Source organism: Tympanuchus pallidicinctus, unplaced genomic scaffold (assembly GCF_026119805.1).
Source record: "Tympanuchus pallidicinctus isolate F22 unplaced genomic scaffold, pur_lepc_1.0 scaffold1, whole genome shotgun sequence".
In the NCBI taxonomy this organism is placed as follows: Eukaryota; Metazoa; Chordata; class Aves; order Galliformes; family Phasianidae; genus Tympanuchus; species Tympanuchus pallidicinctus.
Window position 1 is genome coordinate 13,507,751 of NW_026294618.1, and position 15,969 is coordinate 13,523,719.

Here is a 15,969-nt window from a genome sequence, read left to right on the forward strand (position 1 = left end):
ATATGCTTTGAGAACTCCAAACAAAGCTGCTGTATTTCTCAGAGTATAATATTTTCTTTGCTGTTTCTGTATCTTTTCCAAACAGTTACAACAGTTACAACAGTTATCTTAAAATATCCCATTCCTAAAAGGATATTCAGAAACCAATTTCTTCTGTTGGGAAGATCATTGCTTTATTCACACTTATGTCTACATCAGATTGCCTAGGAATATTGAATTATCTTAGCGAACAGGTCTAGAAAGTTACTGCTTGGAGTCTGTAAAGCATCACATTGTGATGCCCAGAGAGGTTGTGGAGTCTCCTTCTCTGCAGATATTCAGTACCCTCTTGGATGCCTTTCTGTGTAACCTACTGTAGGGAACCTCCTTTAGCAGGGGGTTGGATTGATCAGCTCCACAGTTCCCTTCCAGCCCCTAAAATTTTGTGATTTTCTGATTCTTGAATATTTGAAATGGTAGTATGTAGCCAGGTTACAGCATTTTTAAAAAACATATCTGTATTTCTTAATAAAGCTCTTTTCCACTTTTCCCAATTCAATCCATGCAACAGGTTTGGATCCTGCACCTCCAGCTGAAACATGTCAGCTTTCCTTCTTCAGGGCTTTCTGTAACAGCAAGTCAGGAAAGAGAGTGCAAGCCTGATCAACAGCTGTGGCCCTCAGGTCTTTCCTCACTGTCTTTTTGTTCATTCCCATGTGCTGTGAGACCTTAGCCTTGCAGCAGCACCTAGCAGCACAGGTTTCCAATCTCTCTGATCTTTAGCCTCTGAATAAGTATTAGGAGGTTTGCAGGGAGAGGTGAAATACTGTTGTGGGGATAACCCATCTTAGTGACATTTTCTTTGCACTTCTCCTCTTGGGATTTTAATGATTACAGTTTATGACAAGCATGTATTTGTTCTGGATTTGAAGTGTAGTCATCCTTTGAATGCCTGTAGCATAGCAATGTTTAACGAATATATGGTGTTTAAACAATCTTTTAGTTGTGCTGTCAGAGCTAACTTAACCATACTGCTTCTAGGATCACTTATTCTCAAAATTATATTGTTACTGATAAAGATAATAACTGAGATTGTACTGAAGTCCTAGAAACAAGTTGAGACATAAAGTTAAATGCAGTCACAGGGCAATGCTCTTTAATTACTTGCATCGAGTCCAAGTAGTTAATCGGTATATAAAGTTTACTGCAATCTTTCTCCTATTTAAGTGTGTTCACTGGTTTAGGCGCAGGGCATGTGGAAAACTCTCATTGGTGCCTCTGAGTCAAGCATTTTAAAGCAGGAATACTGTGATTTATTTCAGATTGCTACTTGCTATCTTTCTTTACATAGGTGAGAACATACAGATATTTATGGGTCATTGTGTAAGGAATAGAATTCACTTATGATTTCTGCATCTGGAGTACTTAAACAGTTAGTATATATGATTAGCTTTGCAAAATCATGAAAGTATTTTATTCCAGTTTCATGTTCAAATTTCTATGAATGGGAGAAGTGTCCATGATAACTCAGTAGTAAATGCTTCCCTTCAAATATCTTGATGTCAAAACAATTGTAGTCTCTCCAAAGGTGTCGTGGCAAAGCGGTCCCCAAACATGCTAATTAATGTTATATTAGAACTGCAATTAAGCAGAACTTAATTTCTATCATTATAAAAGAAAAATTTGGAAAACTAAACTTAGGTTTGATGTGACAAACAATACATCAGCCAATTCGAATTTGGAAAGGGAAGTGTTGAATATAGAAACTGCAACCTGCATACTTAAAGTGTTTTCCTGATTTTTCTGCTTTACTGAAAACTAAACAAAAACTGAAATTTTACCCTATTGGGAAATTTCACTATCTAAATATTAACATTTAAACAAAGACTTTGACACATAAATGAATCTATATATAAAACACGCAAGATTTTTGCAAGTGGAACACCTGAGGTCATTATGGATATATAATCTGGCCAAAAAGTGTGATGTATTTGAATGACTCTCAGGAGGCAAAAATCCCTTGTAAGGAAATCTAATTCAACACTGAACTGAGAAACCTAAAACAATTTTAGCTGGTCAAGTATTAAAATAGTGGAAAAGAAACCATAATCAACTCTCTTCCCTACTACCACTCTCTAGAGCCTACCCTTACATAAAAGGTAGTGAAGGTCATCTCCATCTCCATGTTTTTCTGCTCACAATATGAAAAAAGCTTACAAGCACTGGCACTTACAAACATGAACTTTTCTTAAAATATATATATATATATTTCAGGGGGTTTTTTTGGTTTGTTTTTTGTTGTTTTTTTTTAATAAAATAGCTGTATTCAGGAATTAGCACACTGTGAAAATTATTTCTCCCTGCTCCATAAACTTGTCATAAACTTGTGTTTCGTACATACAAGCATTTTGCATAAGTCCATGGGAATCATTTAATTCAGTGAAATTAGTTAAATCCATTTCATTAGGTCTAGCACATTCTGGAATAGAAAACCTTTGTCCTGGCAGCCTGTATGCTTTACATATTCTGTTATGCAAACTGAGAATGTCAGAGACTTTGCCCTGGACCTGCTACCCTTGTTACAGCTTACCCTACAGTTTATTGCCTGCAGACAAATCTACAGACCATGAATGGTCTCAAACCTAGCAGCTTCTGCCTACAAAAGCAAGACAAGCTCATTTTACTATTATTTGCAAGTTAGCAGCATTGTGCTCAGCAGATCATGCACAAAGAGAACTCAGGCCCAGCACTCAGTTCACACAAAGCAGTATAATCCTGTTCAAACCGGTGACCTCTGTAGATTTAAACAAGCAGAGGGTCCTGCTCATTGTAACAGGTGAATTGTTTGGTTGTTTTTTTTTATAAAAAAGCTAATCTAGGCAAGCAGATGGTGTTTTGCATGAAGCTCTGCAGCAGTGCAAGAAGCCTGGTCAGAAAAAGCCCGGTCAGAAAATACAGAAAATAATTCTATTTAACAGAATTTTAAAAAAAAAGTCATACCCACAGGTAGCTCAGAGTCACATCAAGGTACATGCCTGCTTCTGATCTGGCCTCCTCAGACACCCTGTTTTTCCCCATGACCACCCACACCCTGCAATTTGGGCACAAACAAAAAAGCCTGCCTGTGTAGTCATCCTGCTGCTATCAGATGCCCCTCCCCTGAAGCCATCGGTGACAGCCCAGCTCAGTCATGCTGTATGTTTTGCATGTTGTTTGCATGCGATGGGATCATGCTTGTTGATCACCTATCTTGTCCTGATCAGATATAATTTAGCCTCTGTAATTCTGTTTCCTGTGGCAGATTCTGTTTGATGTCTTTTTGTCACTTTCTGTTTCATACCTTAGGCTGCAGAATTGCTCACAGACAGTTTAGTGCAAACGTATCTTTTGTCTGCAATATCCTTTCTATATTCTAAATTCTGGTGGTTCACTGATTCACTTGACTTTCCCTCCCTGTAGCATGTAGCATGTATTGCACATCTACAGAACTGTTTCCCCCATCTTCTTTTGATATTTCCATGCTACATTATGGGTAGTCTAGGGAAAAGTGCATACTAATGAGCTATAAAAATGAATTCAAATTTTTTCCCAAACACAACTTAAAACCACAGAGTATCCTGAGTTGGAAGGGATTCACAGGATTGTAGAGTCCAACCTCCAGCTCCACACAGGACCATCCAAAATCCAAATGCTGTGTCTGAGAGCAGTGTCCAAATGCTCCTTGAACTCCAGCACTCAGGACTGTGCCCACCACCCTGGGCAGCCTGTTCCATGCCCACTGCCTTCTGGTGCACAGCCTGTCCTTGACCCCCACCTACCCCTCCTCAGACACAGCTCCATTCCATTCCCTCAGGCCCTTTTGCTGACACGGAGAGTAGAGCTCAGTGCTCCCTGTGAGGTCATGGAGGCTACTATGGGGCCTCCCCTCAGCCTCCTCTGCTCTGGACTGAGTAAAAAATGATACTTCTTGAAGTATAATCTTACTACAAGAAGGCACTATCTTCATTTCTTTCAAGCTTTTATACAAGTTCACATGACACATTGCCTTTATTTTTGGATTTTGTGCTTCCTTTTGCTAACTGGGGCTCCTTCCCTCTTTGTTTTCTTTGCATTGTGAATTCCCATGAATCTTTCTGTCTGTACAGCTCAGCAGCTGAAACTGACACCCAAACCTAACCCAGGCAAACAGCAGCCAACCTCACCCTCATTTCAGACTTCCCATCTAGTTTATGTGACATTGCTAATATCAAACTCATTGTATGGATTAAATCCTTAATTTGTGTTGGCATAGCTCCATGGAAATCTTAACCTTCATCTGTCAGACACAAACTGAAAAGTTGGCAGGCTCTACCCGGTATAGGAGCTACACGTGAGTCACCCAAAGACTCCTACATCAGGAAGGTTCCTCCATAAATCATAGCATATCTCCTATGCTGCGCTAATACAGGCAGCATGAAAGCACCTGAGCAGGATCCACATGAGATAGCAATATAGCTATGCTAGATGACACTCCACCCAGGCTAATACATCTGTGAAACCACACAGAAATCTGCAGTGACTCCAGTCATTCAGTGAAACAGATGTGTTTGAGCAGCACTGCTTTGTGCTAGGTAAAAATGCTGTGGTCCCACATGTTTTCAACACATCAGCCTGTAACTATTCTGCCCCACAATCACTGTACAAGTAGGTCACTGCTGAGGGGTAGCTCCAGAGCCACAGAGGTCAGCAGGTTCTTTCCTGGCTCTGCTTCCTTTTCTCTCTTCACAAATCATTCAGTGATGGCAGCTCTCTATCTGAGGTGGGAAGAGGCTTTTTTTCCTCTCAGAAGCAACAAGCTCCTCAGAGGTCCTTTTGTCCAATGTGTGGCTGTGTCCCAAGATCACTGCCTCACAGATGTGCCTTCCAGGAGAGCAGCAGCAGGGCCATCTGGGTGAATTCTGTTTGGATGTGTCTCTCATAACATGTGACACAGCTTTTCTTATTCTGTTCCCCAGGCAAAGTTCTGTTTGCCCAGGCAAAGTGCCAAATTTCCTTTTCTTTTTTTTTTTTTTTTCCTTTTCTTATTCTTTCTTTTCTTTTGTCGTTTCCATCTTTTTATCCTGCCAGTACCATCCCATGTGAGAGCCACAGTTTCACAGCAATAATAGTACCCCAAGGTGCATATGGTACATACGGTAACAGTGTCTGAAGGATGACACTGGGACATGCTCTGCTGGGTACTGGAAGGTGGCCAAGCATTAATTTCTCCCTGTCCCATTTTCCTGAGGACCTGCCTGGCTTCAAGCTAGGCCTGCTGTAAGGCACTAGAGGTGAAAATCAGAGAGAACAGTATTCCTTACATTTAGATTGCGAGTCCAGACATTTCGAATCCAACCAGGATCTTTCATCAATAGAATCTGAAAGAAAGAATAATGATGAACAATACAGTTAATGCACAGAATTATATGTATATGCACAGAAGTTAAAGTACCCAGGCCTCAATTACTGTACTTCAAACACGGCTGCTGTAATGCATATCTCTTCTGCAATTCCTTTGCAAAACACATTGCCCTTGTGTAATCCTCACTTTTTAGTGTACAAAGAGATGTTCTCAATTCTCTCTTTTTCTACAATCTCAGCTTTTGTACTTTTTTTCCTGTTACTGTTGTTGTTGCTTTCTGCTTTTTTTGAATTTGTTTGTTTGTTTGTTTGTTTTCAGTAGGATTTAATCTTATCATGGAATCATAGAAACATAGAATGGCCTACGTTGAAAAGGACCTAAAGATCATCTAGTTTCAACCCCCCTGCTATGGGCAGGGTCGCCAACCACTAGATTTGGCTGCTCAGACCTACATCCTTGAATGCATCCGGGGATGGGGCATCCACAACCTCCTTGAGCAGCTTGTTCCCCTGAATGAAAAACTTCCTCCTCTATAAGGAGCCAGAGCCTTTTCTTCTCCAGGCTGAAAAGTCCCAGTTCTCTCAGCTTGTCCTTGTAGGGGAGGCGCTCCAGCCCTCTGACCATCTTCATGGCCCTCTGCTGGATGCACTCTAACAACTCCATGTCCTTCTTGTGAGTGCTCCAGAACTGGACACAGTACCCCAGGTGGGGTCTCACAAAAGCAGAGTAGAGGGGCAGGATCACCTCCCTCAACTTGCTGATCACATTTCATGCAACCCAAGATACAGTTGGCCTAATGGGCTGCAGGAGCACATTGCTGGCTCATGTTGGGTCTTTAATCAATCTACATTGCCAAATCCTTCTCCTCAAGGCTGCTCTCAAGCTGTTCTCCAGCCAGCCTGTATTTGTGCTTGGGATTGCCCCAACTCAGGTGCAGGACCTTGCACCTGGCCTTGTTGAACTTCACAAGGTTGACATGGGCCCACCTCTCAGGCCTGTCTAGGTCCCTCTGGATAGCGTCCCTTCCCTCTGATGTGTACCACTCAGCTTGGTGTCATCTGCAAAGATGCTGAGGGTGTACTCAATCCCACTGTCTCTTACAAAGACATTAAATAATACCGGTCCCAACACCAATCTCTGAGGATCACCACTGGTCTCTGGTGTCTACTTGAATGATAATAGCTTGCACTCAGAACCTTCCATTAAGGATTGCACCATGCCATTCAAACACAATGTACCAAGTTCTTAAATAACCTTATGTGCCAGGAAGTATTATTAATTCCATTTTCCAAATGAAGAAACTGAGATACACCCTGAATAAATGACTTATTTTGGGTTACAAAGGAAGTCTAGCAACAGAATTAGAAACAGATCTCTTTCCATCTGCCGTTATTTTAACAAGACTATTTTCAGAAGTAGAATAAAAATGATGATATTGTTGCACCAATTAGGAAATGAACAGAAACATTTTCACAAGCTAAATTATTAATTGAAATGCAGGTGCCTGTTGTATTCAAAGGTGGGATTTAATATAGTAACATTTTCCAATTGCACATGCCTCTTTGGGTTCAAGATGCATCTTGTTGCTTTGATAACAAGGTGGTGGCTTGAAGATAACACAGCAGTTAACTGCTCAGTGTTAACACAAAGTATATGGAACATGAAATAGCAGATCAAATTCACACTAAGTGTTTATGTGTTTGATGCTTGTGTATCTAGTGCTTATAAAATTCATATGTTATATGTGCCCTGTATTTTCCTAAGCAAAGTTCCATTCTATTTTACTCAGACTGATCTATGAGTCTTTAGTACCTGTATGTCTTTTGTTTTTGTAACTTCTTGAATTCTAGGAGCAATTCCACCTCCCAGAGAAAGGTATCAGCCCCATCTCTGTCCTGTCCATGTTAGAACCAAACCCAGATTTTCCAGATCATAGAATCATATCATAGAACCGTGGAACGGCTTGGATTGGAAGAGACCTCAAGGATCAGCAAGGTCCAACCCCCCTGCAGCAGGGCCACCAACCTCCTATCTAATGCTAGACCAGGCTGCCCAGGGCCCCATGCAACCTGGCCTTGAACATCTCCAGGGACGGGGCATGCACAACCTGTCTGGGCAGCCTGTTCCAGCACCTCACCACTCTCTCTTTAAAGAACTTTGCCCTGACATCCAATGTAAATCTTCCATCAGTCAACTTGAAACCATTTCCCCTTGTCCTGCTATTATCTGCCCTTTCAAAGAGCTGTAGATAGATGCAATGTCTGGGGATTTACAACTAGTGCCACTCCCCAGAAAATGTCTGCCCTACAATTTGGCTGCAGCCTCAGGATTTCCCACAGGAAATCACCTGGGAAATGCAGAACCACTTGGGGTAGCAGTCTGCTACTTCTGCACAATGCTGGGTCCAGGAGATCTGCTTTGGAGATGGGAAGGATCAGCTCTGAAGGGTTTTCTGTACTAATTCATTCCTTCTTCCATTTCCCCCAACTTTTGCTGTCTAATATGCAGATACAGATATAAAATAGCTCAGATAAGTAGAGCTATTTTCATGAAAGAAGTAGACTAACTTTTGATTTTTCCTTTTCTTTCTCTTCTTCTTTGTTTTGTTGCCTCCTTCTCTCCTACTTTTCCTTTCCTGCTGACTTTGTCTTTATTAATAACAAAGTCCCCCATAAACCACATCCAAGATTAAAGAAATAAATCTCAAGAACTCAATACTAGGAACTGCCATAAGAAAACAGTACATTTCATTAGCAGAGAAGTCAACAGTGTGTTGCAACAAGTCGGTAATTGTACAATAGTGTTGCTGCCTTCTCATTCAGTCCCTCTGAAAAACATTGATCAGAGACAGCCCTGTGAAACATTCTTTGTGCGCTGGTGTAACAACCACGGGACTCTCCAGGATCCCTGCCAGCTGTTTAGAAGAACAGTTAATGTTGTAGTTAAGTATTTGATCTTTAGAGTTGCCTAGTATCTGTTCTTGCTTGCATTTGAAAAACAACCCTAAGCAGCTTTCATTTAGTCCTGTAATCAATGAGAAAAAGTAGCTTTTAGTTGAATGATTTTTGTTCAATGTTTAGTGTGTCATCTTTTTCAAGTTGACTGTTACAAATCAACTATCTGCATTTCCTATATAATAGGCTTGGAAATGCAAACTGACATGATTTAAAATTGTTTTAATGCAGATACACAGTGCATTAAATCCCTCCTTCAACTATGCTAGCATCTGCTGACCTCAGGGAACAAAGCTAACGCAGGGAGAAGATGACCTTGTGCTTAAGCCAGTGAAATAGGACACAAGGCTATTCCTGTAGCAGAAAACTAAACAGAGGCAGGAGGCAGGCGGAGCTGCTGGAACAGCTTCATCTCTGCCCTGACGCTGGTAGACCAGACCAGTACCTGGCATGCCTGTAGCCCCAGCCCAGCCTCAACTATGAGCACAAGGCATTTCCAACAGGCCATTGGAAAGGGGCCAGCCAATACTGAGGGTCTGAATAATATGGAAGTGACAACATCATGCCACGAAGCATCAAAACCCTAGCACTGCTTAGCTGACTTGCAGCCATACAGCCAAAGGCTCAGGTCTCAGAGCTACCTGAGCTTTCTTGTAGGTCTGTGTGTGTACCACAAGCACTGTTGGTCAGTTCTCCTGCTGTTGAACAGGAATAATGTCATCCTCAGCTGTTAGGGAAAAGTACTTAGTATTCAGGACAAAACTGTAACTTGTGGTGCAAAGCCAAATCTGCTTTTTTAAATTTTTTTTATCTTATTTTTAAGTAGAGACTTTATAACCCTGTCTTGCCCATCTGGAAGCATAAAGCCAAGGTGTACTTTTCCCAGCTAAACGTGATATGTTTAAGAATCAGAGGATGAAAAATTCTTACAACTCATAGAAGACGAGAAGATTGAGAGATAACATGTTATGACATGACATTCGCAGGAGAAAAATTAGTCTGTAATTCATCCCATCACTAGCATGTGTAAAAAATTACAAGGAAAATGAAAATGTCACAGCTGCAATCCTTGTCTCCTTGGGAGAGATATGGGGGATGTGGAGAGGGAAAGAATGCAACAGGAAGCATTTAGCTATTAGGAAAATTATAATATTGGGGTAGGCAAGCTCTGGAATGGATTACAGGAAGAGGCTAAGATCTTTCAGAGCAGGGTAAACACACATTTGTCAGAAATGTTGTAATTCTTGTTGAATTTGCCTTTAGGCATTGAAATGAACCAGATGATCACTAAGTATCTTCCAGCCTTGTATTCTGTTGTTGTGTGATAAAATGACACAGCAGGATGAGGCTGCATTTTCAGGAGCTCTTTCCTAATAATGAAATCTCACAGTGGAAAAATTCAGAAACTGGTAATGAAACCCTGTCACATGAGATGCTTTGAATCTGACTGAGAAAATAGAGCAGGCACAAACTGCAGGGAACAAAGACAGAACAACCCAGGAACAGGACAGGTGATCTGCAAGGTTCTTCTGTCTCAAACTTCCAACTCGGTTGCATGACATCACCTGACCACTGATTAACTCATCACGCTGATTGCAGCAGATGTTGTAAACAAAGTTACTCATTTGTGAATTACTCACCTCATTTAAATCTGGTTCTTGCGGTAATAATGCCTCCTAATGTAGTTAAGTGCATAGAGTGTGTCTTCTTTTCCTTCCTGCTGGTACCAGAGAGAAACAACCTATTTCTTCCCCTGAAGGGCATCTGATTTAAAAAAAAATGATTATAAGACCCACCTCTGATGCCCAGAGGTGACTTACATTTTCTCTAGTGTGGGTGCATAGCTCTGAGCAGCGGATCTATTCTTTCACAGATAAACAGAGCTAGTTTCTTAGATGAGGTGATGTTATCTCCACTACAGAGTCTCTTTTCAACAGCAAAGAAGGAATGACCTCTTATAAGATAAGATGACAATCATAGATTGAGTGCATGACCAAATTCCTTTCTAAATGATGATTTCCTGGTATGGAAATAAAACCATTTTATAGTATCTGGAATAGTCAAATTTGACAGACAAGATTGAGCTTTCCTGGAGAGGTGTGGCTAGAGTCAGGTGAAGATTAGATCATCAATAAGTGATTCAAAGAATGGGTTAATATTCTCAGAAACTATGTCAGAAACATAACTTAGAGAGCTCTGTCAGAACCTGCATGAGTTCCTAGCTAAAAGGTCTGAACTTAGTTCACTAGAGTCAAAGCATTACTATGTACATTTCTACAAAAAGCCTACAAAATGCAGCTGCTGGTCTGTAGGAGGTCACATGTGGGACTAAAGCACCATTTATGTCCTTTGTAATGTGAAAATCATAGTCAGGCTGCATTGTGTGAAGTTGAGGAGGCCCAACAAGAAACTCTTTCTGCTCTCTTGCCTCACTTGACCTTCAACATCTGTCCCCAGCAAAAAGAGCCATTATCCACAAACATTTCAGTAGCTGCAAGGTCACAATGAATTATAGGCATGGTTACAGGGCAGGAAGATCCCAAATGATTTGGAACACCCTTACTTGTCTAGCCCCGACAGAACAGCATGGTGGCCAGGCAGCTCTGGTTGTGTTCCCCTTGCCCCTGTTACTGCTGAAAATACCGATAGCTACATTTTGCTCTATCTCATGCTCCTAAACCACTTTAAAATTTAGACTACGCTGAATGTTTGTAGTAGTCCAGTCTCTAAGCTAAAAAATGATTTGCATTTTTGTCCTTGAGTTCCAGTCTTCTTGCTGTGGGAGTAAAGGACAATTAGATTGCTCTGACCTGCAGCAGAGCCCAGGACAGGCATGGCAGTTTTCTAACCACATTTGAGAGTGACTTTGAGGTTAAGGTAGAAATAAAGACTGGAGGAGGAATGCTACATAGCAAGTATATTATTTTACCAGACACTTCACTGAATTCATCCCAGCACAAGGTTAAAGCATGAGATCACAGGGCCAGTGTTAGAAACACACTTGTTCTGTATGAATATCCAGCTTTAGCTTTAACTTAATTCTTTTGCCTGAGCTTCCTCCCATTTTTTAATCTCATGTTAGTCACCTGCAGATAAAATGAGAAGTTGTTTATCTGAAAGCTTATGATGCATCTACTAAAGACTGATTGAATCCATTTCCTCATCTTCACCACACAATTCTGCTGAAGGAGCACATCTGAATGCTGCCTCCATTGGCTGGCAGAGTGGCCCCACCATCACGCCTTCTGCTTGCTTTTAACAGACATTCTAATCACTGCAGTTAATGCTGCACCTGGCTGTGTTCCTTTTAGGCACTACCCCAGGCTACCAAAAGGTGTTTCATGAGGTGATGTTTCCACATCACCTGATCATCACACCCTCACTGCCTTTCCAGGGCCTGTAGCCTCCTTGCCTTCTTGTGCCCAGGGCAGCTTTGTGGTCATGCCTGGAAATGGCAGCTTACCACCAAACCATCCAGAAATCCCACAGACACCTTTCACCAGAGGAAGGTTACAGTGAGGAGTGGAGCATGACTGCCTTATCCTCAGTGAGGGGCAAAAATCTGGCAAATTGAGAAGTTGCCTAGTGCTGCTATTTGCTCCATGTGTGTCCTTGCATGTTGGTCTCAGCCTGGTAGCAAACTTTGGGTTGTCCAGGCACTTCCTGTTAAATATGAGGTCAAGGGGTTCAGAGCTGGATCTGAAAATCAGTAGAAAGTGAGATTTACACCCATGAAGAGTCTGAAAACGTTTGATTATTCACAATAAATAGAGAACAGACTGTATGTCTTCCCTATTGGCTTTCATGCTGTGACACCAGATACGCGTTCAGTCACATACACAGGACCCTCAGAAAGAGAAAAGGAAGGAGCTATTAGGAAGCTATTGGCTTAGATCAGGCATATTCTGGTCAAACAGGTACAACAGCAGAGCTCAAACTGGATAAGTCTTGTTTACAGGCTTGAGAAACTGGGTTTGTGACACATGCTGAATCCCCAGGTTCCACAGCATCCAAAAGTAAGCCATAAAAATTGTTGGAAGTGCAGTACTGCTATGTGCTGCTCAGGTAACACAGGCACAGTCTGTCAGTGTTTTCTCTTGCTAGTAAATTTTGCCATAGTTGGCATACAACTTACCAAAGCTTGAGGGGGAGGCGGGGTGGATTACAGAAAGGCTGTAAGAAAACGAATGTTTCTCTGATCCCATTTATTCTTAATGAAATCTGGGCATGAGGTTTAACACTGTGGCTGAGATCAGGAAGATGGCAGACAAAACTGAGTGCTGCATACTGAAAAGCCATATGAGCGTTACATGTGGTGAACTGAACCCTTTAATTAATGCAGCTTCTTCTGTAGTGTGGTATAAACGTGGCAGCAAGTCAAACATAATGGTCACACCTGGGTCCTTGCAAATCAGGTCACACCTTGCAGATCAGCTGGGCTTGCTGCACATTCTGTCTCACTTTGCCTGCTCATAGGCAAAGGTTTCCACGTGGTACCACAGTTGTTCTAGACTGCAGGTGGTGCTTCCCCAACCCTTTTAAGCAAGCCTCCTATCGGAATGCTGAGTATTCGAAGATGATTAAATTTTGCCACAAACTGGCAAAATTTAAGGTCAGTTTTCTGGAGTGGAAACAATAGCAGAAGAAAAACAATTATTCTATATCTTTTCACACAGAGGGTGGTGATGCACTGGAACAGGTTGCCCAAGGAGCTTGTGGATACCCCATCCCTGGGGGCATGCAAGGCCAGGCTGGATGTGGCTCTGGGCAGCCTGGTCCAGTGGTTAGTAATCCTGCACATAGCAGGGGGGTTGAAACTAGATGATCATTGTGGTCCTTTTCAACCCAAGACATTCTATGTTTCTATGATTCTATGATCTCTTAGTGAGCCACAAAGTTTGGACACCTCCACTGTGGCTAGCACTGTCACAGGCCTTCTGTGCTTTGTGAGCAACCCAGCTAACCCCAGTCTCCTGTCATGAAGCTGCATTTCTCATGGTTAACGAAGGTTCCCAGTTACTTGCATCACAACATAGGGTTCATATGTAGTAAAGACCACGTACACATAAAAGTAAATACAAGTTCAGAAATAGACTTTGGAAGCTGTTCCCTACTGGATTTTGTCCAGGAGTCAGAAAACAGGGAGGAGGAGAGCCTAAGTGTGCTTTTTGTTATATGAGATTTGTTTTTCTCACTAACACTACATGCTGTTCAGGACTATTTCTAGGAAGAAGGAGGCGATCGTAAAAGCCAATCAGAATTGCTGAGTAGTAGAAAAACAGCATGTGCAGAACAAGAGGAAGCTTTTGACTCACATTCTTGGGCAGGAACATCGCAAAATGCAGCAGGGCAGAACTGTTTTACTTCCGTGCTGCAAGTTTAATACTTGTTTATATGTAAAGCTTTAAGAATCTTTAGAAATATTTTAAATCACATTAACAGTCCTTTCAGCTTAATGAGCTTTACTTAACATTTAAATAATTGCGTTGGCTTTGAAATTATTCCAACATGAAACTGAATTGTATCATTACAGTTTCCTTTTGCCTCTCCTCCTGTTTTCCTCAGAATTTTGCTTAAAGCAGCCTGGCATCTAGCACTCCTTTGTTATTAAAAGTGATATCACTTTTCTTCAGGCTATGAGTGAAGCTTCACAGATGCCCTTGCTGTACAGCATACAGTTTACATTGCCAGCATATGCTCCACGTGGGGCTGGCTAACCCTGGGATAAAGCAGTATCTTCCAGTGTTCTTTACAATCATCTCTTCTACACTGATGGAGCTGCTATTGCTGCTGTGGTGGTAGTGAAGACATGCAGGACTAAACCAGCAATAACAACCTGCCCTCAGGAATGATCTGAGGCTCTCTCTTTTCTGGATTTACAGTTTAAGAATTACATGGTAAGATGTAGCTCTGGGCAGCCTGGTCTAGAGGTTGGCAGGGGAGTTGAAACTAAGTGATCATTATGGTCCTTTTCAACCCAGGCCATTCTATGATTCTATGATTCTATGAGATCTGTGCTGTAAACCTCTTCCAATATCCAGTGACATGATCAAGGATGTAATACTTAAGGCTAGCAGGATCCATTTTTGTAATTAACTTCGCAGATCAGGAAGTGAGCAGGAGGTGACAGAATGAAAACAAGAGATAATCTGTTCACTGGAGCAAGGTCTAGGTTATTTTCTTTATTTTTATTTATTAGATGATGTCCTTCATTGAATTATTTAATTATTCCTGTGTGAGGGGACTTCTGCAAAGAGCAAGCAAACAGATCCAGTTACTTGTATTCTGCTTCAGGTGACAACACAGGTCTACATCTTTTCAGAGACTGTTTCACTCCGGTCAGAGTTTTCATTCATGGTTTCTTAGTGTTTAAATAAAACATTACTTGATTAAGAGAGTTCCCACAGTAGAAGTGTAAAGATGTTTAACGTAAGGACTCAGCCTGGATGTGCATTTCTGGCTTCCAGGATAGAGAATGGTTTCCCCTGACTTCAGGGCCACCTTTCTTCAGGGAGATCAGAACCTAGGGCTGCCCACTTACCTTGGACATTCATAATGAAGACGGTTATGTCAGGATTCTTTTTCTAATCAACAGGAAGACGTAGCTTTGTTACAGCATGATCCACCTGGCCTACCCTAAAATGTCATAGGAAGGCACCTGGCCTGTCATAGGAAGGCACTTTCCATAGCAGCTTGCTGTTCTTTCTCCTGTACCATTTTTCACAGTTTTTTCCCATATTACACATTTTCCTTTGTACAGTGTGCTTAAAGCACACTGCTTCCAGCAGGGGCTGCAGCTCCATGAAATGAAATCAGCTTTTCTTCAGCAAACTCTCATGGATAATGGAAGAATGAAAAACAGACATAAATGCATGCTGAAAATCACTACAGCAGTCAAAACTCTCCCAGGGTTTACAGAGGAGGAGAACATGCACTAAGACTCGCTTTTTTTTACTATTGCTTGCTTGTTTTCACCAGAGCTCAACAGCTTCATTGTGGTCCATTTTGTTACACATTGTAAAAGGACAAAACAAAAAGCTTGTGCCAGAATCTCTCTTTTGTGCAGCCCTCCTTAATCACAGAAGAGGGAGGATTTCCTGAAGTAGTATTCAACTTAGGAACATGGTTTTGTGGTCATGGTGATGGGTCCAAAGTTCGATTAGATGACCTTAGTGATCTTTTCCAATCTTAATGATTCTATGATTCTGTGATATCATGATTCAAAAGTCTGGTCAGTCCTTCAATGGCTGCTGACAGTGAGAAATGAAAGTGAGGAACCGCTCCAGTATGGCAGTGTAATGCAGATTCCCATCTATCAGCACCTTCCCTAACCTTGGCCAAAGCCTAAGAGAGCTAGCTGACTGTGTTCTCCATAGGCAGTGGAGAAGTAGAGATATTTTCAAGGACTGATTTATTCCAAAGGCTTTATCTTGAACATGAACCCTTCAGGGGGAGCACTGCTCTATTTCCACTGAGCCCAAATGTAGTCAAAAGCCATGCAGCAGCCTCTGCCTCCCTCTGACATGGGTGCAGTTGAAATGAGTCCATGGGAAGGTGAGAGGCAAGGTCACGGGGAAGCAGAGCCCCAGCCACCACGTGAGGAAGGGCTGGAGGCTTGTGGCTCTGGCCTTTGGCAGCCCTCTTCCCTGGCGGCTT

General features: G+C 41.9%; 1 protein-coding gene and 1 long non-coding RNA gene across 6 annotated transcripts in view; one reads left to right on the forward strand and one right to left on the reverse strand.

The window, feature by feature from the left end:
* LPIN1 (lipin 1) overlaps positions 1 to 15,969 on the reverse strand; it is a 74,969-nt gene that overhangs the window by 50,293 nt on the left and 8,707 nt on the right. For 2 of the 5 annotated variants that reach the window (XM_052704126.1, XM_052704287.1), the window contains exon 2: positions 5,319 to 5,375. In XM_052704126.1, the coding sequence (XP_052560086.1) occupies positions 5,319 to 5,375 (57 nt within the window). Of the gene's footprint in view, positions 1 to 2,979; positions 3,085 to 5,318; positions 5,376 to 15,969 lie in introns of those variants that run through there. The other 3 variants (XM_052704206.1, XM_052704476.1, XM_052704354.1) reach the window with 3 other exon arrangements.
* LOC128072698 (uncharacterized) overlaps positions 1 to 15,969 on the forward strand; it is a 44,100-nt gene that overhangs the window by 3,266 nt on the left and 24,865 nt on the right. The gene's annotated exons all lie outside the window — the stretch shown is intronic.